Genomic DNA, 26059 nt, shown 5'->3' on the forward strand with positions numbered 1-26059 from the left:
CCCCTGATTGGCCCCATTTGAACAGCGGGGCGTGCAACGGATGCCGGGAGCGCGGAGGGAACGTTTGAACGGCCCGGGAAGCTGCGCGACGGCGCGATGAAGGCGGCCGCGTGAGTGCTCCCTCCCGGCGGGGCCCAGGCGGCTGCCGGCGTCTGCGGGGCCCGCGGGCGGGGCGCGGGGCTGCTCCGGCCGCGGCCTGGGGCGCGGGGTCGCCGCTCCCGGACGAGGGGAAAGGGCCGGCGGGGGGCGAGGCGGGCGGGGCCGGCGCTCGCTTGCGGGAGCCTCTCGGCGACGCACCCGAAAGGGAGGGTCGCCGTTCAGTTGGGTAAAGCAGTGTCCCCCAACCTCGGCCGCTTGAAGATGGGCGGACTTCAACTCCCAGAATTCCCCAGCCAGCAAAGCTGGCTGGGGAATTCTGGGAGTTGAAGTCCGCCCATCTTCAAGCGGCCGAGGTTGAGGGGCACTGGAATAAAACCTCCCCTCAGGAGGGCCCTCTGCTTCTGTAGGGGCGATCCCCCGGTTGCTTCCTGCGCCGTGCGGCCAGACCCCCCGGCCGATACCCCTCAGTGCCAGTTTTCCTCTCCTGCGCCCATAAAGTGGGTGCCAGGAGAGGGGCCGATCTCCCTGCCTGGAATTCTGAGTTTCTTCCCGACGGGCAGATTTTACCGCAGACCCAGGACTCGCTTTTGGGAGAGGACCGCCTGCCTCTGCTGGGAAGCGCGCTGCCTGGGCAAAGGACAGCGGCTGGCGCTCTGTCGATCGCTGCCCGCTTGGTGCATTCGTCCTGTCAGTGTGTGAGGCTTTCTAGATGTGGAAATTCCCATTGTCTTCCGCCACTGGGGCCTTTGGTGCTCCATGCGCTCCTGTAGATGGGAGCAATGGGAACGGCCACAGGAGTTGACTTTCGGCCACAGGTCTAGGACTGGAGCCGCCAGCTTTTTCAGATAATGAGCACGAACGTACAATTTTGCAGTGTTAGAATAGGGGCAAAAAACTTGTAAAACCGATCTTGCGTTTTGGCTGTTGTCGCATTTGATTTGTGAGATGGGCCTAACCAGATTATACGGATGTTACAGTGCTTATGAGTGACATATTTCCAACCCCTAATGGAGGAAATGATAAAGAACTTAGAAATAGAATCAGGATAAGATAGGATGCCTGTAAACAAACTGCAAAACTATACTGGGCATTTTCCATGGGGAAGATGTTGTGAATTTAAAAAACTTAGCTCCCTCTTTAAAAAAAATGAGTCGCCGCTGCATAAGTTTCAGATGTCTCACCCACCGTTCTGATAATCATATGTAGGGATTCTAGCTGTAGATTTAAAAAAAAAACTTTTTGTTAGGCGGGGGCCCTGCTTTTATGGTATGCTGGGGAGGAAGGGCACAGCAGCGACTCACTGACAGGATCCCCACAATTAAGGAGGCTTGGCCTGCCTGGGACAGTAGGAGAATGGTGGGTTCTAAATCTCTTTTCTTACACAATGCCGAAATTCTGGTGGAAAAGAAATCCATCTTCTTAGCATTCATGTTATTTTACTGCCTGAGGATTTATTCTGTCGGTTTGGGTTTTCTGTTACATTAACATTCTGTTAATCCAGAAATGTGGAAGAACTGAGCATATTTTTGGTCTTGGGAGAATAATCTGAGAAGGCAGGAGTGATGGCAGTGAGTACTCCCAAGAAGAGGATCTTGGATGCAATTGGTTATGGATATTAGAATGCATTCCAAGAAACAGAGGTGTTCCATGTCCACCAACCATTCTGCAACACTGTTTATTGGTATTAATATTGTACTGCCATTTGCATTAGCTGCTCTTAAAGGCCTCTGTGGCTGTTTTGACTTTCCTCTACATTGCTTATGCATAGAGCGTTTCAGTTGATTGCTTGTGTAGTGTGCATCTTTGATTTTATGTGTAACTTGTCTGACACCTATTCTCTTCCAGAAGAACTAAAACTCCTAGGAAACATGCATTAAAAAAGGCATCTAACAATAGTTTGAAGGATCCTGTTGGGGTAAGTGGCTGAGTTATAGCAGAATTAGTTCTTTAATGTGTTCTTGCATATTTTTAATATATAATATGAATAAGACCCAGTTCTTATGTTATGAATGCCTTTGTGTATGAATTATTATATTTTTCTGATATCAAGAAAAGGCAAAATCTGCAAAGCCAATAAAGACTGACATACACATCCTTTTTTTTTTTTTTTGGAAAACTTCATTTAGAAAGAATTTAATACTATTAACTTGATTCTGTGGAAGTGGTTCCTTTCCCAGCTTTGTTGTCTAAGGTTTCTTTAAACCTCGGAAACAGCAGATGTTGTACCAAGTGATTTCAAAGCTTACTGTCTGCCTATTAATATTCACCAATATGTTAAGCTGGTGTGTTTAAATAGTGGCCTTTTTTCTCTGCTCAGGTGTATTGCCGAGTGCGCCCAGTCAGTGTGCCAGACCAAGAGTGTTGCATAGAAGTGATCAGCAGCACAACAGTGCAGGTTCACCCACCTGATGGATACCGCATTGCCCGTAATGGGGAATATAAAGAGGTTGTTCTTTTGAAAATGTGCTATGGTTAACTATGGGCTGCAGTCTATACTCTTATTAGGATTGTGTCATTTAAAGCAACTTGACTTATCAAAATCTGCCTGTATAGGATTGCAGCTCCTTTTTGAATTAATTACTTTTTAATTAGTAAGCTTGTGATCGTACTAAGGTTCTATTTAGTAAATTCTGTTGTTGGAAATACATAATGCATGAAGAAAAGCTTGCTTTTGCCAATACTGTTTCATCTCCTATATAGCATCCAATATTATTACAGAGGGACAAAAGCTTTTAGATTTTTTCTGTACTAGTTACTTTTTCCCAAGAAAAAGACCACAGGTATCATTGCTAAAGCATTAGGTAGATTAGATTAACCATTAAGCAGAGTTGTACATTCAGAACTTTGATGCAGTATTAAAGTCTAGGAGAGGACTAGGAGAAACAGCAAATGAATAAAAATGCTTGTTATATGCTTCCTAACAGATTGCTAACCTTCTTTCCAGGTTCAGTATTCATTTAAAGAAGTGTTTGGCACCAGCATTTCTCAGAGACGGGTGTTTGATGTGGTTGCTAAACCTCTAGTGGAAGATCTTATCCATGGAAAAAATGGTATGCTGTGATTACGTTATTAAGACCAAAGATCTCTCTAGACTACTAGCAGTGTGGACTTTTTTCCGACAAAGAATTACGTTTGTTAATATAGCTAAATTAAAACTCATAATAGGAAACAGCAGCTTCCATTGTTTTCTATTAGGGTTTTAAATTTAAATATATTAACAAACAATTTGGATTGCCACCTCACTTACATAGCAAGTTCAAGCAATAATTATGTCATACATTTTTTGCAGCCCGCTTACCAGACATGAATTTAGGAAAAAGTGACTTTGTTCTTGCTCTTATGTACAAAAATGCTGCTGCTTAACAAGATACAGATAGTCCTTGTTTATCACTGAACCACTGATAATCCTTGCTTACCACTGAACCACTTGTTCAGCTACCACTCAAAATTACGATAGCACTGAAAAACAAGATTTGCGACCCGTCTTTGAAGTTGTGGCTGTTGCAGCATCCCTGCGGTCATGTGATAGCAATTTAAGTGCTTGGCAACTGGTATGCATTTATTGTTTCAGCATCCCGCAGTCACGTGATTGCCACTTGTGACCTTCACAGCTGGCTTCTGACAAACAAAGTCAATGGGGAAGCCAGCAGGAAGTTGCAAGTTGCAGTCACATGATGTGCTTAACAACCCCCCAATGATTCACTTAATGACCACAGCCAGAACTGACATTATAAGTCCGTGTGATCACTGACGTTGTGCTTAACGATTGTGCTGCTTAGCGATGGAGTTGCTGGTCTCAGTTGTGGTTGGTAAGTGTAATGGTATGTGGGAAAGACCTTGGAGATGGGGCGAAGAGATGGTGCGTAGGGACAGCATTTGCTGGTGTTCACTTGTTCGTGAAACACAATAGTGGTTAGACATATTTTTGTTATCCACCTGTAAAAGTGGAGCATGCATCCAAGCAGCCTGTGTAAACTCTTAAGCAAAGAACTTTGAGAAACGGACAGTGGGATGTATGGAGTTGTCTTTCATTTGACTGTGGTCTGCTCTGCTGTTGTCTGGAGAATTTCTGTGCTGATACACAGTTAGATTGGTGACTGGATCCAGCAGCGGCATCACTGGCCAAGCGGTGTTGGGCCATGGGTGGAGGATTCGTGGACGGTGATGTGATGACTAAGGGCCCTGGTATGCATCTCTCAGATAAGCCATAGAACAGGGCTCCATCTGTTGTCTGTCACTTGAGAGACACAAACCAGTGGCTCATCCCGATATGACTCATTCAGGTTTGGAATGTAGTCCAAGTAAACTGGGTGGCTGGTCACGAAAGTTTAGCAGGGTAAGATTCACCTTGAGGAAGATGAGTTGCCCTATTGAGTAGCATCCAGATGTGAGAGATGGGCATCACCTCATCTCTCCTGGAAGTTGATTGAGAAGCAAGCAGACTACCACGCAACCATTGCCAGGTCCAGCGAAACCTGGCTGTTGGTTGCCGTAGCTGGAATTACTATTTTCCTTGGATAGCACAAAACACAATGATCTGCACTATCACCCACGCTAAAAGACAGCGTCTCTTTTAGAGAGCTGTGCATAAACAAATGCCCGCGAACCTCAAGGAACTGAAGCAATGTTGTAAAGAAGAGCGGGCCAGAATTCCTCCACAACGATGTGAGAGACTGTTAAAGTCATTCAGAAAACGATGATTTCAAATTCTTGCTGCTAAAGGTGGTTCTACAAGCTATTGAATCATAAGGTGTACTTAGTTTTTCATGCATGGCTTCTCCATTTTGGCTTTCTTTTTGTACAATAAGTGATGACCTGGTGTAACATGTCATGTGTTGTTGTTCATCTGAGGTTGTATTTACCTACTTTTCAGAACTGCTAAGGACCAGATGACTTTTATTATGTCCTGATACATAAAACTCAAAGAGGGTGTACTTTCTTTTTCACACAACTGTATTAGGTTGTCCTAATTCTAATTCTAATCCTTCTATCGATGCAATGTATTGTTTATGGTATAATGTACTTTTAAAATAGCAGGTAAATAATTTGGGGAGTAAACTGGGCCTGTCACAATATTATTACTTTGAATCAAGTCAGTTCCGAGGAAGCCATTTTTTAAATTGGGGTTTGGAGTTGGATTTTCTGAATGAAAACACCTCAGAATGTTTCATGGCAATTTATTTAACTCAAGCACTTTCATGCAATACAAGTAGGAAAAATCTGATTTGCAACAGTGGATTGTTGTGTGATTCTCAACATTTAACTTAGGGACAGGGAAGAAGACGAGTAATTTAATCAAAATTTGGAATCGTTCTGTTAAATATTCCAAACTTTAAAAAATTTTTTAGTTACATTAGATTGTTAATACTCTTGTATATATCCCTTTCCCTTGCTACTTAGGTGTAATAACATTAATTAAAAAAAACAGGTGCAACGTATTTCCTGCTGTGGTACTTACTTGGTTGGAAAAATGACCAAGAAAGGATAAAATAGTCTAATCAGAACAGGAAGAATAAAACGCTCAGAACGCATGTGTTGTTTTGAGCGCAGAATTACCATTTCAGATTTAAAATGTTTTGAATGAAAGATTTTACAACATAGAAACAGGATTGAACCTCAGTCGTAAGAAATCTCACCTGTAAGTTAGACTGAGACACCCTGGAAGAGGGCAGCAGGAAAAAATACCTCTGAATCATTGCCAAGAAGACTGCATGGATTTTCTTTGCTCTGTTCCTTAAGAATGAAATGTTAAAGCATATCGCTCAGGGATTGAAAATAGCCATTTATAAACTGTCTCTGGTACTGATGCAGAGCAGAAAATCCACTTGGTACAATTTTAGAAAACTACCTTCAAAACTGCGAGTTCTCTGTCATACCTATTTCTGCAAAACAAACATTAGAAAATAATTTTTCAGCATCCCCTTACTTGAATGTCTTTGCACAGGATAGGTTGAGTGTGTTAGATTTTAGACCAGCAGATACATATCATATCTGTTCCTTTGTGCATACTGATTGTATTTGTTAACGGCATTGCAAAGTCCACTGACAATTGATGATTTGGACATCTTGGTAAATAACTTGTGCTATATTTAATAGTTTCTTATTAGGTGGCAAAAAATTGTGTGATCAAGTATTCTCATGCATAACGAAGTTCATCGTGGCTCTGTGCTTTTGAATTCTAGGCCTCCTTTTTACATATGGAGTCACGGGGAGTGGAAAAACGCACACTATGACAGGATCCCCTGGTGAGGGAGGTCTGCTTCCTCGCTGCTTGGACATGATCTTCAACAGCATAGGGCCTTTTCAGGCCAAGCGCTATGTGAGTTTGGCCTCCGAGCCTTGGGAATTGGCAGGTTAACCCAAATAAATACGATGGACTAAAAAGCCAGCCAAATTGTATTTTAATGCAATGATGAAAGGAAGGAGGAGCCTTTTAAAAGAGGAGGGAAACTGGAAAGGGGGAGGTGGAAATCTATTTACCACAATTTGCAAAAAGCAAATGGAGATGAAGTACCCTCCTTTTTGTCCAGTTAAAATAGGTTGTTCTGAAGATAATATCTGATTGTACTTGATGCATTTTGAACTTGTTAAAATAGTGGTTGTGAATAAGGCAGACCTGCCAGTCTTGGGCTAAAATCATCCTCCTTTTTCAGCTGAACTCAGGCAATTCTAGTCAGGATTGGGGACTGATACCTGCTTTCATCACTGCTGCACAACCGGTCAAATAACACTTCCTGGGTGCCTCTTGGCAAGATCCCCCTTATTTTTCTGTGACCTTTAACCCTCAGGTTTTCAGACTCGATGATAAGAATGGGGTTGAGGTGCAATGTGAAGTGGATGCTTTACTTGAACGCCAGAAAAGAGAAGCACTTCCGGTCCCCAAGACACCAGTGGGCAAGTAAGTGGGTCTGAGTGGCTTGGGAATTTTGGCTCAGGAACGTTATGAATGCTTCGTCAAAGGAGTAAGTGCAGATGACTCCCACCTTTGGTCTCCTCTATTAGCAGGCGGCAAATAGACCCGGAAATTGCTGACATGATCAATGTGCAAGATAACTGTAAGCTGGAAGATGTTGATGAAGACAGTGTCTACAGTGTGTTTGTGTCTTACATTGAGATCTATAATAACTACATCTATGACCTTTTGGATGAATCCCCTTTTGATCCCACCAAACCAAAGTGAGTGATTTTTCTTCAGTCAGAAACTATGCTAACAATTCCAGTTACAGTCAACACAAGTAAAATTGAACTGGTGATTTAGATTCAAGGAAAGATAAAGTACGTAGTAGATTATGGGTCCAGTGGTTGATGGCTTGGGGGCAGGGAACAGGTTCCGTCTGGTTCTAGGCCTAAGAAGACATTATAAATAAAATAATTCAGTAACAGTTTCATATCGTTTTGAGCTCTAAGTTCAGACAGACATAGCTTTCCTATGTTCATAGCTTTCAAAAAAATGTCTTGGAAATTTGCTTTATGCAAAGACATAACTGAATATGACTTGGTTTTAAAGCTGGAATTGTCTCCTGTTGATACTGTTTTGCTCAGCCTCACATAGCTATTACTTGCTGCCAAAATTTGAACAATTCTTTAACAAGGCACAGGAATGTTTTTCTTAGTAGCTGTCGCATAAAAGTGATTCTCAGGAAAATGCTCTTCAGCTGAATATTTAGTAAGAAGGAAAGTCACCAACTGTGGGAAAATTAATTTCTTTGGTAGGTGGAACAACTGTGGCACTCCACTGCGGAATGCTGACCTCACGTATGTGGACATCCCCCTCCCCCACCTTTATAGCAATTAAGATGGCTGTTTTCCACCTGATGAAGCTGGTAGCATGTCGGTTGCCCTTCGTTGCGGGTAGTTTGCATGGACAAGAGAATATGCTTGTAGCCCCGTGTACAGTCTGGGTGATCTGTGTTTCCCTCTGTCCTCTTTGCTTGCCTGGATAAGCTAATCGTAGCTGGCAATTAGTCTCGGCTGAAATTAGAACACATCTACCTAATTTGATATTGTGTTTAGTAACAATAAAATATTGGTGACTGATTTTGTTGGGACGTTCCTCCTGCAGGTTTCCTCAATCCAAAATTCTCCGTGAGGATCAAAATCACAACATGTACGTTGCAGGTTGCACCGAGGTAGAAGTCAAATCTACAGAGGAAGCCTTTGAAGTCTTTTGGAGAGGTAAGAAATTGAGCTATTTCCTGAAAGTGTCATCTACTTCATGTTAAAATATTTGGCTTGAAGACTGTGTTACTAAGTACAAGAGCCACGAGGGGTCCGGAGGGCGGAGCTGGCGTCACGGCGATACGGCGGGCGATCCTGGGCTCCCAGGATGGCAGCCGATATCTCCTCCCCCGGACGGTCCCGATGGACCTAAGCCGTCCCGTAGAGATGGCGATCGCAAAGGGCACGTCCCGCGGATCTCAGGGACGCCGCAAGTCCCAGATTGATCCGGGGAGAAGCTCTTGAAGCCGGCGGAGGAGAGCCAGCCAAAATGGCTGCGAAAGCCGGGGCAGCTCCAAAGGAAGAAGGAAGAGAAGGGTGTCAACTGGGTGAGATGGACTTTTACTATTTAACTATTCTTAGAGAACACCTTAAGTAACTTAAAGAGATTTTTAAAAGTGAAGAAAAGTGGATTAAGCGGCGAGATCGAGCCTTATAAAAAAAGGGGGGGAATTTTTTTTTTTTTTCAACTTTCCCTTTTTAGTGGATTTGGCAAGATGTTTTTCTCTTAAAAAAAATATATTTTTAACTGGATTGGCTTTTTCTTTTTAATACTCAATAACTTTTTATTTTAAGCCTTTTTTTTGACTAAGATTTCCTTATTGTTGTAAGAAATTTATACTTTTTGATTTTGAAATGGGGAAAGTGGAGTTAAGAGAAAGTAAATGAAAGAAAGTTGCACTGCCATCTAGAGGCTCGACATAGTGCTTTTTTTCTTCTATTGTGACGCATACTCAAGGACCCTGTGCTTTCTAAAAAGATAGTGGGATGTGCATGTTTATACAGGTGCCATCCGTAACTGTAAACAAGAAAGTGGAGTTGAAAGCGATTTTGAAAATATCAAGATGGAAAGTTTGAGCTAGTCACAAGAGCCCTGATTAGTGGCAGTAGCTCTTCTTTCTGCTAGAAGCTCTGTTTTGCTCTCTACTCCCCCCTCAGTTGGATTTTTTTTTAAAGAGACTTAGTCTTTTCCCTCCTCTTCTTTTTTTTTTTTTTCTCCTCTTGCTTTTTTTTTTTTTTCTTATTTTTGGCAAGAACAAAGATAAAGAATCCTTTGATTCAATGAAGGTTTATCAAGATAATAAACTATACGAGAAACACAATGCAGAAAAAGATCTCTAAACTATTGAAGATGACTATAAAAAACTGGAAGAAGAGCTGCAGAAATTTCCGCAAAAAAAGAAAAGAAAAAAAGATACTAAAGCTAAAATGGACTTAATTAAACATAAAACGGGATCAATGGAAAAGGAAGAAATAGTACAAGAAATCAGAAACATTAAATAGAATTATTGTGGTTAATTAACTGATAAATGAAGAGGGACAGACTTGTTCTTGGCACTGAGGGTGAGAAAAAGATTATACAAGATTATAATGGAAAATCGTACTAAAAGAATGCATAAAAAGAAGAAGTAAAACAATATTGAAAGAAACTACTTCAGATGTTTAAAGAAAAAACGAGGGGAATACAACAATGATGGAACTGACAGAAGCTTCAAAAAGCAGAATGTTTGAAAGGACATTTATTATTGCTTTCTCTTATCCAATAATATAGAAAAAGGAATAAACAGCTAGATACTTTGGGATATTGAATGAAAAGGGTGAACTCAAAATTATGCAAGCGCTGGAATAAAGTATAAATCTGAGATATATAGTTAAAAATTGTATTTGATTTTAAAGAGATTAGACATTTACATATGGTTGAATATAGTAACATATAGATTTTAAACTAGAGATATTTTTGTTGAAACATGTAGTGAAGAATCTGGTTAGAACTGTAACCCGGTTAGAACTGTAACTGATATTCTAACTGATACTGGTTAGAACTGTAACTTTTAAGAATTGGAAAAATTAAAAATTACTTATGCAGGAGGAAGTTATTGAAAATTATGAAATGTGCAGAGATGAGTTAAACTGAGATTTGAAATTAGAGTAAGAAGATAAGTAACTTGTTTTTATTAATGATTGGATGAGAAAATATAGTAATGTAATGGATTAGGAAACTTTATAATAGAAATTTGATATTAATTATTATATATATACACATATAATCGATAGATGGAAATGTATTACTAATCCTATTGAAAGTTAAAATTTCTTGTAATAAATGATTTTATAGATTAGCTATGAATGATTAATAATTGTTAATTGATAAGTATACAAGTATATTTTGAATAGATGATATGAGAATTTAAGATTATGAAAGGGGCACCAACGAGTTGGTAACTGGTTGACACACGCTATAAAATGGAAGATGCTCTTTTTTTATGCCTTTTTATGGTTTTGTTTGTCCATGTATGTTTTGTGTTTGTTGTAAAAATAAAAAATTTTATATAAAAAAAAAAAAGAGCCACGAGGGGTCCAAAGAGGCGTGTTTTGTCCAGCGTCCTGTTCCCATATTAGCCAACCAGATACCCTGCCTTCCCCTGAAAAGCCCCCAAATGGGACTTGAACACAGTATTGAAACCCCCCTGCTTCAGAGCCGTGGGCTAAAAGTCATGGTGCATTGTCCCATTAATCTGCTTGTTTCTTTTTAAAGCCTTCATTGTTCAAGTGGCTATAATTATAAACTTTGTAACTCATCTTTAAGGTGCAGCATTCCTCTTTTGTCTGCATTTGCCAGTCAGTTTCACTGGTAAATTACAGGAGCTAGAAGGATGTATTTGTAACAAAACACATCTATCATTTATTCATTTACTGTAATCCTTTTCCATTTAGAATATATTTTTTGATTTGATTTGATTTGATTTGATTTGATTTATATGGCCACATATATCACCTAAGTGACTGGGTGGCTCGCAATAGTTAAAAACAACAATCCAATAAAAAACAAGTTAAAAATCAGTAATACAAACATAAAAAAAATCAATCACTTGAAAACAAAAATAGCCATGGACAGAAGCAAAATCCATCCTTGCATCAAGCTCAACAAAGCCATGGTAAAAGCTCCCCACCGTTGCGGATCCCCCAAGCACAGTGGCAGAGCCATGTCTCTAGGGCCTTCCTGAAGGCTGGCAGGGTTGGGGCCGTGTTCCGGGGGGAGGATGATGTTCCAGAGGGCACGAAAATAGCCTGAATGTTTTGGCCTTTTCTGATAGGGAAGGTGTTGCAATCTTTGGTTGTTTGGGTTGTTTTTTCCCACTTTGTCCAGATCTACAATATCCTTTTGAGAGATGATAACTAAAATTCTGCCCTAGCTGCATTATGATGCTTCTTACTATGGTTTTAGACTCTGCTTGATCTAAATATTTCTTTTTTCCTTTTAACAGGCCAAAAGAAGAGGCGCATTGCACATACTCAGCTGAATCGAGAATCTAGTCGTTCACACAGTGTGTTTCTAATTAAACTGGCTCAGGCCCCTCTCAATGCAGACGGAGATAATGTTCTGCAGGTAAAATTGAGGTGGGCTAGCAAACTTTTCAGAAAGTGACAATTGTCTGACCAGTAGCACTACTCATGAGGTGTTGCTGAGAATCCTGACTGCAGCTTAAAAAGGCCAGAAGAAACTGGCTCCCTTCCCAGCCTGATGTGTGTGTGCGCATGTGCTGGTAGTCGTGCTTCGTGATTGAAAACTGTGACAACATCTTTTCTCTTTAGGAGAGAGAGTTAATATCTTTGAGCCAGTTATCACTGGTTGACCTAGCAGGAAGTGAGAGAACAAACAGAACCAAAGCTGAAGGAAACAGACTCCGTGAAGCAGGTGGGTGTTTTGGTACCCAGACCCCACCAGGTCTTCCTTTCAGTCAGGGGTTTCTGTTTGGGATTCAGATGGAACTGTTGTTTCTGATCAAGCAAGGAGATTCCCTTTTGAATTGCCCCTCCCAGCAGAAAGAAACAGGACTGACTACATGTGAGGGAAGACACAAACTGACTACAGAGGCCAAGGGCCCACCAGATACATGGAAGTTTCTTTAAAAGTTCCTTCTCTAGCCAGAAGGGTTTTTTCTAGCTCTTAGTTCTCTGTATGTTTTGTCTGTGTTATAAGATGGCTCTTGTTTTTCCTTATCAGAAGTGATAAATCTTGCAGAAAAATTAGTGTGGAATTCCTTTAGTCTTGAGAAACTATCCAGATGGAAAATGCTATTTTAAATTTAATCCCAAAGGATCTGGAACACTCTCAGTTCCTGCTCTTAGCAGACAGAAGTAAGGAGAGCATCTTTACCTATCCATTGTGGTACTTTCTAGGCCTTTTTCCTGGGAAAATGGGCATGCATCAGGAAGATGGTTAGGGTTATCTGGGGGGAGTTTTCCTTGTGAAGTAAAGTTTTCTTTTTAGTCAGGCTTGACTTGTGGTGTCTTCCCTGAGGCAATCATAACAGTTTTCTTGGCAACAGTATGGAAGTGGTTTGTCACAGCCTTCTGGAATTTGTTTTACTTTCCAGTCTAGTCTAAAGTCTTGCGATTTCTTGGTGATCAAGTACTGGATCTGCCAAGGTTCACCAGGTGTGGCACCTGCTGTAAATGTTCCCCTTATACTTTCCATAATTGTAATTTAGCTAAGGTTTCACCAATGTCCAAAGTTTAGCTAAAATGGTCCTTACATTGGAATTGGAAATTTCTCTTCACTAGTCTTGACTTAGAGGATACGAGTGCCTGCCAAGCAAGGATACTGAAAGTGCAAAGTGGCTCTGTTTCCTTTTGATAGAGAGGTGATCGCAAGGGTCTAGATTGTCCTCTCAGAAACAGGACATTAAGAAATTCTCGCATAGTCAGACTGTTTCTCGGCTAGGCATCATGTCAGATGGATGTTAGACAAATGCCATTCGCTCTTCCAGGTAACATCAATCAATCACTGATGACGCTGAGAACTTGTATTGAAGCTCTGAGAGAGAACCAAACTTACGGGACCAGTAAGGTTTGTAGTTACCTATTTCTGTAAGGCATTTTCCTCCTCCCTCCCTCCCTCCCTCCCTCCCTCCCTCCCTCCCTCCCTCCCTCCCCCAGTTCCTAAACCCTGCGAACGTTTTGTTCTGCTTAATCCTTCAGATGGTCCCTTACCGAGACTCCAAACTGACTCATCTTTTTAAGAACTATTTTGATGGTGAGGGTAAAGTGCGTATGATTGTCTGCGTGAATCCAAAGGCAGAAGACTATGACGAGAGTTTGGTAATTTAAATCTGTTTTTTAACGTCAGTTGCTTGAATATACAAAAACTGGTAGCACAGTCTATGTCCACCTTGATACTGAATTTACTATCCCTTTTTAAAATTCTGGAATATTCTTGCTATTCATATTTCAGAATACATGTACTATTTATATATTTATCAAATGTATATGGCCGCTCATCTCACTCAGACTCTAGGTAGCATAAATAAAACCAAAATTAAAACATTCAAGTAACATCAGATAAACATGGATTAAAAACAAAATAAACAGCAAGATCACAGGAGGGGAGATATTATGTACAGTGGTACCTTGGGTTACGAATGCCTCTGTTAACAAACTTTTCGGGTTACGACCAGCTCCGGCCACAAAAATTTACCTCGGTTTGCGAACTCTGCCTCGGGGTACGAGCAGGATACGCAGCCATTTTCCCTCCCGTGACATGGTCCGTGGCCATTTTTCCGCCCCTGACACGTGGTCCGTGGCCATTTTTCCATCCCGACACGTCCGCGGCCATTTTTCCGTCCTGACACGTGGTCCGCGGCCATTTTCCGCCCCTGACACATGGTCCGCGGCCATTTTTCTGCCCCTGACACATGGTCCGCAGCCATTTTCCGCCCCTGACACGTGGTCATAGGGAGGGGGTCTCTCCCTCCAAGCAATAGCCGCCTCCGTGTCCTCCACGCCAGAATGGATTAACGGTAATTACATTGAACCTTATGGGGAAATTTCCTTCGGGTTGCGGCCAGAGTCACGGAATGAATTAAGTTCGTAAACCGAGGTTCCACTGTATAATAAAGCCAGTGGGGAGGCTCCCTCTCACCAGGGGATCCCCAGGCTTGTTGGAAAAACCAGGTTTTGAGAACTCTCCAGAATGTCACAAGGGTTGGTGCCAACCTCACTTCAGGAGGGATGATGTTCCAGAGGGCGGGTGACATGGCAGGAATGATTCATCTCCTAAGTCCCATCAGATGGAACTCCATTGCAGACGGGACCTGCAGTATGCTCTTCCTGCCCAACCTGAATGGGCGGATAGATGTAATTGAAGGGAGGTGGTCCCTCAGGTAACCAGGCCCCATGCCGTGTAGGGCTTTAAAGGTCAAAACCAGCACCTGGAATTGGATCTGGAAGCTAACCGGCAGCCAATGCAGTTCATGGAACAGAAGTGTAACGTGTGCCATCCTAGAGGCACACATAACTGTCCGCGCAGCCGCATTCTGCACCAGCTGAAGCTTCCGGATGCTCTTCAAGGGCAGCCCCGTGTACAGTGCATTACAGTAATCCACTCTGGAGATTGTCAGGGCATGAATGACAGCGAGTAGAGCCTCATGGTCCATGAAGGGGCACAGCTGGCATACAACACGAAGCTGTGCAAAGGCCCTCCTAACTACAGCTGCCACTTGCTCGTTGAACAGGATTTGTGAGTCCAGAAGGACCCCCCAGATTGCACACCAGGTCTGTTTGGGGCAGTACCACCCCATCCAGTACCAAACGTAGTAAAGTCCCAAGTTCGGAAGGCTCTAAAACCCAGAGCGAGTCAGTTTTGCCAGGGTTCAGTTGAAGCCTCTTGTTTCCCATCCAGGCCCTCACAGCCTCCGGGCACTGGGACAGGACATACCCAGCATTGTGTAGTTTGCCAGGGATGGAGAGAGATAATTGACCTCACCCCATGGTAGCAGATGATCTCCCCCAGGGGTTTCATGTAGATGTTAGACAGGAGTGGAGAGGAACCCCACATAATAGGGGCTGAGAGCAAGACTCTCACTCCCAATCAACATGGACTGGTATCAGCCCCTTAGGAAGGAACAGAACTAGCACAATACTGTGCTGCCCATTCCCATCCCCCAGAGCTGATCCAGAAGGATACCATGGTTGATGGTACCGAAAACCGAGAGGTAGAAGTAGAGCCAGGATGGACACACTGCCCCCATAAGGACCATAAGCCTGGGGAATTCCACTGCCAACCCCGAGATGGAGTTGAGGAACTCAAACAGGGAGGTTGCTATGCAGCAGGGAGGCTGGTACAAGACCAACGGTCCCAACTGACCCCTAGATCCCAACTTAAGGAACAGGGTCTCACATCTGGCAACCTGTGGAGCAGCGTCCCTGAAAGCTGTAAGAGACTCCTGGATGACAGCTGCCAGACCCCCTTCCCTGCCACACCCCCTTCCCTGCCACACCCAAAACCCATCTGGGCATATTTCCAAGAGGGGACTCCCCCCACTCTGGATCCAGCCAGGTCTTGGTAATACACACCAGGTCAGCCCTCTCATCTGTGATTAGGCCTTATTACAATCTGACCTGGCATTTAGCAGCAGCCAAAAGCCAAGGCCTATGTGATTTTATTGAACGCTTGATCCAAACTATTACTACTGTTTAATTGTTTTCTAAATGCTGGGACTTCCACTCTCCTAATACTCTTTTTATCCTTTGGTAGCAAGTCATGCGATTTGCAGAAATCACCCAAGAAGTGGAAGTTGCAAGACCTGCTGACAAGCCTCTGTGTGGACTAACTCCTGGTCGGCGATTCAAGAACCAGGCTTTCAGAGAGGAGCTCTCCCGGCAACTGGAAATCCGAGGTGGACCAGTTGATGGAGGTAAATCTTGATAGGTTGGTTAGACCACCTGAGACTGAGAGCAATAGAAATTTCTCCTCCTAGCATTTGTCTTGGTTAACCCTTCCACCTTTGCTAGCCTTGCAGAGTCTGAGCTCTGTGGATTGCCACGCAGCTAAGTGGCCTGTTTTGATTGTCTAGACAGAGGCCCCTTGGCTAGAGAGCTGCTCCTGCAGAGCTTCCCTCCAGTGCCTTCCTGTGAACTTCTGGACATCAATGACGATCAGACCCTGCCTCGGCTGATTGAAGTGCTTGAAAAACGGCACCACATCCGGCAAAAGCTGTCAGAAGAGTTTGCCAAAAATGGTGAGTACTTGACACCAGCTTGTCTCATCCTGGCAATAAGTGAATAGCTTGTGGGATTCTTCATGGGAGGGAAAGAACTGAGCGACTGCTTACTGAAGGCAGCGAATACACAGCGGATGCATTTTGTTGCCTGAAAAATAATCAGGAGGAGGGGGTAAGTCTTCCACAAAAAGCTCTTAGAATTTGTGTGTCTCCAAGATCCTCTACCTGGAATTTCCATGTTATGACTGTTGTAAATCTGGGGGCAACAAAAGGGGTCCAGTCTTCTCCGGTAAATATGGCTTATCAAAAGGACTACAATATCTTCTTTTTCTGTTCTAGTCCTATATGTAAAGAACATGTTGCAAGAACTTGATGCCAATGTTGTATCCAAAGAGAACTTTGCACAAGTGAAAATAGCTGAAAGAGACAAAATCATAACAGGACAAAAAACTGAGATTGAGCGGCTAGAGAAGAAAGCAAAAACTCTGGAATATAAGGTTTCTATTTACTGTCTGATGTTTAAGTATATGCACTCATTTGTGAAAGCAGAAGTCTTGCTTGGTCAATATTTCTGCTCAGAAGGAAGATCTTGGATTGCTGAACTAGTTCTCCATTTTTTGATGGGTTATAAGGTGGCGAACTTCTCGACATGAGGCAGACCTGAGATGAGGTTATTCTGCTACCCCAGGGGTTAGCAAACTTTTAAGATGGTGGGCAGCATCATGCAGTTCTGTGCAATGCCACAAGTGCTAACAAATTTTAAAAACTAAAAAAGATACCCAAATTTATACAACAGATTTGACAATACATTTTTTTGCATGCAGTGGTTAACTACTTCTGTCTTGTGAGAGTGGCTCATTATTGTTGTGGTATCAGTCACAATACAGGATCTTGCTTTGCCAAAAAAGAGAAAAACCCTTCTGCTAAATTTGTGGAGGTGAGTTTTCAGAATAGGAATTGCATTGCAATCTCTCATACCAGATTGACATCCTGGAGAAAACAACAGCAATTTATGAAGAAGAGAAACGCAACTTGCATCAGGAATTAGAAAGCAAGAGTCAAAAGCTGCAGCGTCAAGTTTCAGACAAGCGTAGACTAGAAGCTCGTTTACAGGGCATGGTGACAGAGACGACAATGAAATGGGAGAAGGAATGTGTGAGTACAGTTGGTTTATTGAACAATGGGGCTGGGAAGAGGTTCAGTGTTTCCCTGCTTTTCATGGTAGAGGGTTCCTCAACCATGGCAACTTGAAGATGTGTGGATTTCAACTCCTAGAATTCCCCAGATAGCCATGCTGGCTGGGGAATTCTGGGAGTTGAAGTCCACACATCTTCAAGTCACCAAGGTTGAGGAACCCTGTGGTAGGAGACTTAGCTGAAAGGGTTTAATGCTGTCTCTGGAAACTTTGGCCAACTTAATTGACTGCTCCCCAATGGAGAGGAATTCTTTATGCTCTTGGCTCTGCTGTCTTTCCAGAAGGGGTGGGATCCTGGATACTCTACATAGCATGTATTGCATTATCTACATGGGGGAAATCCTCCGGGCAGCACCAGAGCAGAGCACAGAAAGAGGGAGAGGGTTTCTTGCAGTCTGATCAGGATGCTGTTGTATAAAGGTTGTTTGCTGTGAGTAAGTTGGAATTCATTTAGTTGAGTTGCATGGTGTAGCGGGCAAAAGAAAGCTGGGTAGGTGGATAAATGCAGGGTATGTCTCTTGTGTGGGAAAGAGCTAGTTGCTAATATTAGTTGTTAATATTAAGCTGTAAATGCAAAGATATACAGTGCTGCTTTGGGCTGTTTGTTAAGCATTTTGGGGAGTGTATCTTATGCTCACTTTAGCATAGAGTGCAAATTTTGATCTTCCAGACTCCATTAGAGAATGTTGAGGTTTTGAGTGGCATCTGCTGTATCTTTCCTTTTCGATGGCTTTCTCCACCAGAGGAGTACTTTATTGCTATAATTTATTCATGCAAGATTTAAGTAAACAGTAGTAGTTTTTCAGAATTTAAAAAAAACACACAATGGAAACATATGTAGAAGCTAGCAGCAGCCACACACATTATGAATGGTGCTACTGAAAAACTATTAAAGAATTCAGTCTCTTTTTATCTCATAATTTACTCTCTTAACAACCCAGAGGATTTATTTAAAGAAAATGAGAAGATCTTTATTCATCAAGAGGAGGGCTTTTCTGGTAACAAGATCTGACAATTAAGTAATTGGTCTTGTATTTTTCCCAAACCAGTGCTTCCCTGTGAGGATCTTTTCCTTACTCTAAAAAAAAATCTTTCCCATGTTTCCTGTGGCTGGAACATTCAAAACATTTCACTTTTCCCCCAATGGAATATGAAATACATCAGCTGTTTCAAGTTTTGTTTTGTCAGTATGCTCAGGTTGTTAATTTTCAGCTTCAAAAAATTATAGCAGTAATAGTTTTAGAGAGCCAGTTTGATGTAGTCATTAAAAGCACCGGGCTACAAACAAGCAGATTGTGAGTTCTAAACCTGCCTTAGGCAGGAAGTCAACTGGGTGAATTTCAGCCTGTCTCCCTCAGCCCTAAGGAGAAGGGAAGGTCAAATCACTTCTGAAAACTTTGCCAAGAAAAATGTAGGGATTTGTCCAAATATTTGCCAGGAGTCAAGACTGACTCAAAGGCATAAAAAGGTAATGGTTTTATTTATCCATTTTGTCCACTACTACTGTATATCCTGAAATCATCATGTATCTAAACTGGAAAGTAAGAACTTTTGCATTTCTTGAACTGTTCTCAAGTAACTTACCAAAGGAGCTGTGGAAGGGTTTCCATGTGTTAAGAAGCCGCTGGTTTCCTAAATTTATAGTCCTAATTCTTAACAGCCAGTGATAGCCCCCCATTAGTTTGCCTAATATTTTAAAGTTGGTGAAAGGGAATCCCATTACTGAAGTCCTTCCTTTTGTTCTGCCCAAGTTTCAGCATCTTTAGAAGACCCCACTGAGTTCTGATATGATAGGAAGTAGCAAAACTACTCAGAGTGCTTATGATTGAGTTGGTATTCAAAAAATGTAAAACAAATAATAAAAATTTTCTTCCTCATCATCATTTTCTCCTTACCATGGATAATTTTCCTTTGGTACTTTTGTAGTTCTTTGTGGTCCATTTTTGTTTTAAAAATCCTAAATAATTGGGTTATAAGCAAACTTGGTCTCCTTGCTGCTAATTTTTAGTTGCCAATCCATTAGGAACAAGTTTTTAAAAACTGCTGGGTCTTCTTTGGTAGAAAAGCCTCTTATTAACTGTTTATTTAAATTCATGGCAGTTTTATGTATGGATTAAATTTAGTAAGATTGTGAACCCCCACCCTTTCTTTTATAGCCCCAGATTCCACAAGATTACCTTGTTGTGTTATGATAGTACAATTTTCTGCTTCAGGGCAGTGGTGGATAAAATTAAGCATTCTGACCAATGCCTTTAGTGACTTAAGTTTAATGTATTCTATTATTTTAAAACAACAAAACAAAATAAAACTTCTCAGAGCCACCTCAAATAGAACAAGATTGCTGGAAATTTGTCTCTTTCCTTGTTGGTTATGTTACTGCATCACTGCTGCGCCCTTGCAGTCCTTAAAGGCTTAAAACAGCACTGCTGAAAAATTAGCCACCCCAGCGGTCGTCAGCCAGAAGGTACACCTTAAGCCAGGGGTGGGCAACATGTTGCCATCCGGATGTTGGACTGCAGCCTCTGTCATTTGTCATAGTGGCTAAGGCCGTTGGAAGGTTAGGCATTCAGCAACATCTGAAGAGGGACTTATTGCCAGTCCTATATTAAGGCAAACGTAGCCAGCATTACTGAATCACAGGCTGCATTTCCTTCGGGTGCAAATACAGTACGTGGCCAGGGCTGGAATTGGCAGGTATCTACCTATGCCTTAATTTCCTGGCAATTGGCATGTGTTCTTCCAACCACTTCTCTTAATCTAAAATTAATTTGAAAGAAGAGGATCTCTTTATTTTTGCCCATTACAATGATGGGTTTTACGGTTTTTCTACAATTTGGTATACTAACTTAGCTGATAATTGTTTAAAGAGTACTATCGCGCATCCATTTCACTTTAGAAACATGTCCTTGTGATCGAAAACTCACCAGCCAGTTAATTCAGCATTCGTTAGCATACAGTGTATAACTGTAGCCTTTGCTCTACCATGCAGGAGCGGCGTGTGGCAGCCAAGCAGCTTGAGATGCAGAATAAACTTTGGGTGAAAGATGAGAAACTAAAGCAGCTAAAAGCCATTGTCACGGAACCTAAGGGTAACAAACCTGAGCGACCTTCACGAGAAAAGGATCGGGAGAAAGCTCTGCAAAGATCGTTGTCGCCTCCCCCAGTGCCTGTAAGCTTCTTTTGATGCCAAACGTGCACTTGTGTCTCTCTGTGCGCATTCACACACTCACCACTCTGGCAAGTGAATCAGAGGAGTCAAACTACTGCGGCTGGGACTCTGTAGTTCGGCCAGGGGAATTCTCTGTGAGCTACCTGAGTTCCTTGAATTGACTCTGAATCTTTCTTTAGTGCATGTTTTCTCTTTCTAAATCTGCTTAGTGTAGAGTGGAAGGACATGGGGCTGAATTCCTATGAAGATTTTGTGGTGGTTTCTTTTCTCTGTGCCTTGTTTGCTAACTGCACCTTTCTTCAGTTTTCTAGTAACTGTATCACTCACCTGCCTAACAACCATGATCTGCCTGCCAGAAGCCAGCCACAGCTGCACAGGCGTTCCAATTCTTGTAGCAGCATTTCGGTGGCTTCCTGCATCTCGGAGTGGGAGCAGAGAACACCTACACAGCACAGCAAGCCTCCTGGCAGGGGTGACAATGGCCTCCCCAGAGCCAGAAGTAGACTCCAGGAGCCAGAGCAAGCCAGGCCCTGGGTTATGTCCGAGAGAAGGCGGGGCATGTGCTGGACAGGAGTCCTGGCAGCCTCCAGCACTAGAGGGCCCCTAGAGCTAGAAGAGGACTTGTGCTGCAGGGTTAGTGCTATATCTCAGCTGTGGTGGCCCCTGAGTGAATGGCTGGTGATTGCGGGCACTGCCATTGCTGAGAAACACACCTCACCGTAGGGGGAGCTGTAGTCAGAAAGCAAGAGAACGTCTGTCGTTGGCAGAACGGTGGATTCTAGAAGACAGAAAGGCTACCCCAAACTAGCCTCTTGCTGCGCCAGACCAGCTTTGTACCTGGTGGCCTTCAAGGTGCTCCATCAGCACTGAATGGTGGTCCTATGAGGTGTCATTTGGACGCTGTCTGGATGTCTTCACATTAACTGACTTTTTTGGATCATACTTGTTTACACAGCAAGCCTTTAAATGTGGGTAACTGGGTTGAAGTAAAGTAAGTAGAAACTGGTAAACTAAACCTCAGATTACTTTGGAACCCCAAAGAAATTCTGGTACCCAGAAGGGATGGCCTTAGTGGCTAGGATGGATTCCTTAGGCCTGAGGGCGTTCATGGCTTTGCAGCTTGGGAACTGCTCACCATTTCCTGGCCTTTTTTCTGTGCTCATAATCATTGTACCTAGGGAGTGCTCGGCTTTATATCTGATGCGTGTGCACAGGCTGATCTTCTCCAGTGGCTGGGGGATGCAAGGTTCCCTTGACAGGCCAGAAGGAAAAAGCAGGACCTTTAGGGTCTGGCTCAGAAATCTACACTCCTTGCTCTGTTGTGGCTTCCAGTGTCTCTGATTTCGCCCACTGAAGCCTGCGAGGATCTTAAACTACTCGCCCAAACTTACTGGTAGAGGGCTTCAGGTAATCTGCAGTTATCTACAGTGTGTGTTTGTCTTTCCTCTTCTTATAACAAGAAAAATAATTATATAGGAAGTGCATGTAGTGTATCAATAGCAAATCTTAAATGTTGGGAATTAAAAGAAATATCTTGCCCAACCATTGATTAAGCCCTGGAAGATGTACTTCCCAGGGATAAGCTTAGGAAACCCCTACTAATTTTATAAAATTCCTTTTGTGACCCCTCAGAACGCTCCTCCTGTTCGCCTTCGCCACAGGCGCTCTCGCTCAGCAGGGGAGAGGTGGGTGGACCATAAACCTCCTTCCAATGTCCAGACTGAGACAGTCATGCAGCCACATGTCCCCCATGCCATCATGGTAACCTCTGCAAATGAGAAGGCACTGGCAAAGTGTGACAAGTACATGTTGACTCACCAGGAGCTGGCATCTGATGGGGAGATTGAGACAAAACTGATCAAGGTAAGACTGACCTTACCTTGAGGTAGGGGGACTTTTGTTAGAGGTCTGTCCTCCTGGGAGCATTCTGTGCTGTACATCAGGTTTCTCAGGAAGTCCTCCAAAAAAACAGGCTTGTCGACTACAAAATAGATAGGTTTGTTTTTTGCTACCATAATTCTCCACATTGTGACCGGGAATGTTTTTCTACAATTCCTGGGGCTGTTGGGTGGAGGTGCTAAACTGGGACAAGACTGAGCCAATTGTATAATTTGTTACTCAGGTCTGTAGGCAAGTAGTGGTGGAAACCTAGTGGAGCTCATAGATCTGCCTTTTGACCTTGTCTATGGGCTTTATTCCTGTGAAATGCATATAATTTAGCTGGTCTGGATGCCTTTTCTTCTAGCTTTATCTACATACGTATAAAAATAAAGCCTAGCAAAACTGGCTCATTACAGTGTCAGTTGTGCCAGTAAAAAATTCTCTGTTCAGACCCTTAAACAGATTTTGTTTTCAGGGTGATGTTTTCAAGACCAGGGGAGGTGGACAGGCTGTTCAATTCACTGAAATAGAGACCCTGAAGCAAGAGTCACCAACAGGGTGAGTCACTCTCAGCTCAAACGGGTTCTTGCCCTTTCATGTCTCAGATCAGTGTGAGTAGAAACTGATGAGATTCCTGGGTATTAGTGAAGTTGGTGACAAGGCCCTGGCCTTATGTGTGTGAATGAGTAAACTGGGTCCTTGCAGAGAAGGCCAAGAATAAACTGGGTTTATTCTGCTCATGGATACATACAATTATAAAAATGCAGAGTAAGCAAATGAAATTACAGGTTGGAAATATCCCAAGGCTGATATTAACTCCCCCTCTTAGCCTACGTCTGGGTACTTTCGGGCAGGAGATGGACCTCAGAATTTTCAGTCCTACCTCTGAACTGGTTCAAACCTTAACAACTTTCTCCTTTTCTGTACCTAACACGTTGACCGTTCCAGTCGCAAGCGGCGATCCTCTCCCTCAAGCGCTCACCTGCCCGAGGAGGCCTCAGAGTCGGAATGGACTGATGTAGAAACACGAGTAAGTCAGGAGTGCCTTTGGCGGGGGGCGGGGTGGATGCTCCCGGTCCCTTCTTGATGCTCGCCTGCCTCTCTTTGGCCAGTGCTCAGTCGCAGTGGAGATGAAGGCAGGTTCCCACCTTGGACCTGGCTATCAACATCACGCTCAGCCCAAGTAAGTCTCTCTCTTCCCTCTCATTCCGAAAACTGTCTTTAGGGTTCCTGAGTGAGGCCGAGTAACTGACTAGGTTTGGAAGCTGAAGTGATGGATGCTGGAAAGGGGGAAGAGCTGGTGTTCAGGACTGAAAATAGGCTTCACTATTGAGGTTTGGCCTCTTGCAGATAAGTGCTGGCTGTGCCGCGGAAGTGATCTGTTCAGCTCAGGGAAGAACACTGACAATTGTGCAAGACATGTTAACAGGCAGGAAAGAGGGCATCAGAGGTAAAAAGAGGTCAACCCAAGTTCTTTAAAGTAAAAGGCAACCGTCAGAATTCAGGCAAACCTGCAAGTTAGCTGTTTTCTAGCTACAGGGAGGGCGTGATACTGAAACCTGCTTGTCCTCTGTGCAACTCTCCCCAGTGGCTCCTTTCACTTTATTATGTAGCTTTTTGGGCTTTAAGTCACTCTGGGATGCTGACTCCTCTTGGCACGTTGCTCCATTTGTCCAGCTATGGCATTGGGGAAATGCTCACAGAACATGGGGCAGCAGTGGAGAGGACTGTGGGTGACCAAACGCTGAGGAACAGTGCCTCTCCTCTGGGGGAAGAGAGTCACGTGCCAGGGGGCTGCAAAGTTGCTCTGGGAATTGAAAAACTTCCCAGGATCACTGCTGGGAGGGTTCTCCTATAAGTGCCTGTTTCTATCCACTGTTAAGCTCTCTGTCAGTTGTACTGGATTGTAGGCTTCTTGACCATGACTGGGGATAACGGTCTTGTCCTTTCTTTGCAGACGCAGGAAACCATGAAGCTTTGGGATTTCTGCTGGGGCGGCTTAGTCAAATAAAGTTTCAGGCTACATAGCTGGCTATGCTAGACAATGACAAAAGGGAAATTAAATAAAAAGTGCCTCTCTTGACCCTCATCTATATCATGGCTTTGAGGAAGATGGTGTCATTTTATTATTATATGCATTTCTCTGACTCCTTATAAGAAGGTTCTTGCTCCCTTTTTCTTCTCATACCTCAACACTTCTTTCCATGCTGATTTTTAAGGGATGATGTATTAAACGTGTTGCTATTTATTTAGCTGTCATCATGCACTTTAGAATCTCTGGGTAGTGTTTTGAATTTTGCTTTTAGAAACAGCTGTCTTCTGAGTTTCCATTAAAACTGCAGTGCTTTCCCCAGGAATGTTTGTATACAGGAGACAGCTGGACAGTAGACAGGAAATTTTACAACTTTGTTTCCTGCCATATAGTTGGAGTAATAGGTAACGTTCCTTGCTATACAGAATTTTAGTGTATCAGATGATTAGACAACTATGTAGTAACAGGTCTATAGCTGTTGTGATTTCTTCAACTGAATTTGCAAATAAAAAATTCATTCATAGCTTCCTACGTTCGGTGCCCTTTCTGATCTGCCCTGGCCATATTAAGAGGAAGCCCAGCAACACCATTATAGGCCATCAGAACAAACAGCTAAACACATTAAATCAGATGGACAGCCCAGACTGAAATGATCTATAAAACAAAACAGGGACCTTAGGCAAATAATAAACATCAACCCCAGGCCTGGGACCAAAGCCAAGTTTTCAAAGCTTTCTGGAACCTTAGAAGAGAGGGTGCCATCCTTATCTCACGGGGGGTTAAGGATGTTCCAGAGGGTGGGGACCGCAACAGAGAAGGCACGCTTCCTTGGTCCCACAAGAAGACAAAGCTGTAGGGAGGGGACCTGGAGCATACTGGGTGGGCAAAAACAGTTGGAGACCGTCTCAGATATCCAGGCCCTATGGCATATAGCGCTTTATGGCATATAGCGCTTTAATATTCAGCACCTTATCTCCAAGTTGGGACAGACAATATGGACAGATGTATGTTTCACTTCTCTCTCTTGCTGGAGAGACAATCATTGGCCAAATCTTGGAAACTGGAAATCCATTAAACCGCATCACAAGATGGAGCCTTTCACTTATCCCCCATGAGATGGAAAAAGGGGAAGGGCAACCATTAGTCATATAGAGGCTGCACTGAGGGATCATATTAAATGATAGGTATTACACTGGTTGCTTCAACTTACACTAAAAGTGCAGCCATAGCTATGGTGACCAAGGCATTGAAAGCAAAATCTGAAATCAAGAGACTTCCCCTGAGCTCCCAGTAAGTGAAAAACAACTTGAGGCCAGACTTTTGGCAGTGATCTATGGTCCACCTAATGTAGAGAATGGAAATCAAAGTTCTCTACTGCTTTGTCTTGAGAGACAACAGATGGCCTAACTGAAGAGACTGCCAATTTGGAAGCATGGCACAAAATGGAGTCTTGTTGCTCCCAT

At 43.0% G+C, this 26059-nt stretch overlaps 1 protein-coding gene across 4 annotated transcripts; it reads left to right on the top strand.

Moving 5' to 3' along the window:
- Positions 1-24: 24 nt before the first annotated feature.
- Positions 25-25119, top strand: KIF23 (kinesin family member 23). 4 transcript variants are annotated; one of them, XM_088139251.1, is made up of 24 exons: positions 25-110; positions 1945-2014; positions 2417-2545; positions 3044-3149; positions 6282-6418; positions 6888-6997; positions 7102-7275; positions 7813-7854; positions 8162-8274; positions 11583-11704; positions 11911-12013; positions 13089-13168; positions 13300-13419; positions 15854-16013; positions 16173-16337; positions 16659-16816; positions 17301-17474; positions 20504-20683; positions 20987-21316; positions 22316-22546; positions 23040-23122; positions 23513-23594; positions 23677-23747; positions 24522-25119. In XM_088139251.1, exons 1-24 carry the CDS (start codon positions 97-99, stop codon positions 24535-24537), a joined length of 2970 nt encoding a protein of 989 aa, XP_087995377.1. In that variant the 5' UTR covers positions 25-96; the 3' UTR covers positions 24538-25119. The 4 variants fall into 4 exon arrangements, with proteins under 4 accessions (XP_087995377.1, XP_087995378.1, XP_087995379.1 ...); XM_088139252.1 differs by having other exon boundaries at positions 7105-7275; XM_088139253.1 differs by lacking the exon at positions 20987-21316.
- The last annotated feature ends 940 nt before the right edge of the window (positions 25120-26059 follow it).

The sequence above is a fragment of the Python bivittatus genome, unplaced genomic scaffold (genome assembly GCF_059951505.1).
Source record: "Python bivittatus isolate LINGU-HERP-01145 unplaced genomic scaffold, Pbiv_v1 ctg000210_np1212, whole genome shotgun sequence".
In the NCBI taxonomy this organism is placed as follows: Eukaryota; Metazoa; Chordata; class Lepidosauria; order Squamata; family Pythonidae; genus Python; species Python bivittatus.

Excerpts from the sequence above, each read along its gene's own strand:
- KIF23 (XM_088139251.1), top strand. Across the intron at positions 7,855-8,161 it reads CTGCGGAATGCTGACCTCAC|GTTTCCTCAATCCAAAATTC; the intron begins GTATGTGGACAT and ends TTCCTCCTGCAG. Across the intron at positions 21,317-22,315 it reads AAGAGGACTTGTGCTGCAGG|AACGCTCCTCCTGTTCGCCT; the intron begins GTTAGTGCTATA and ends GTGACCCCTCAG.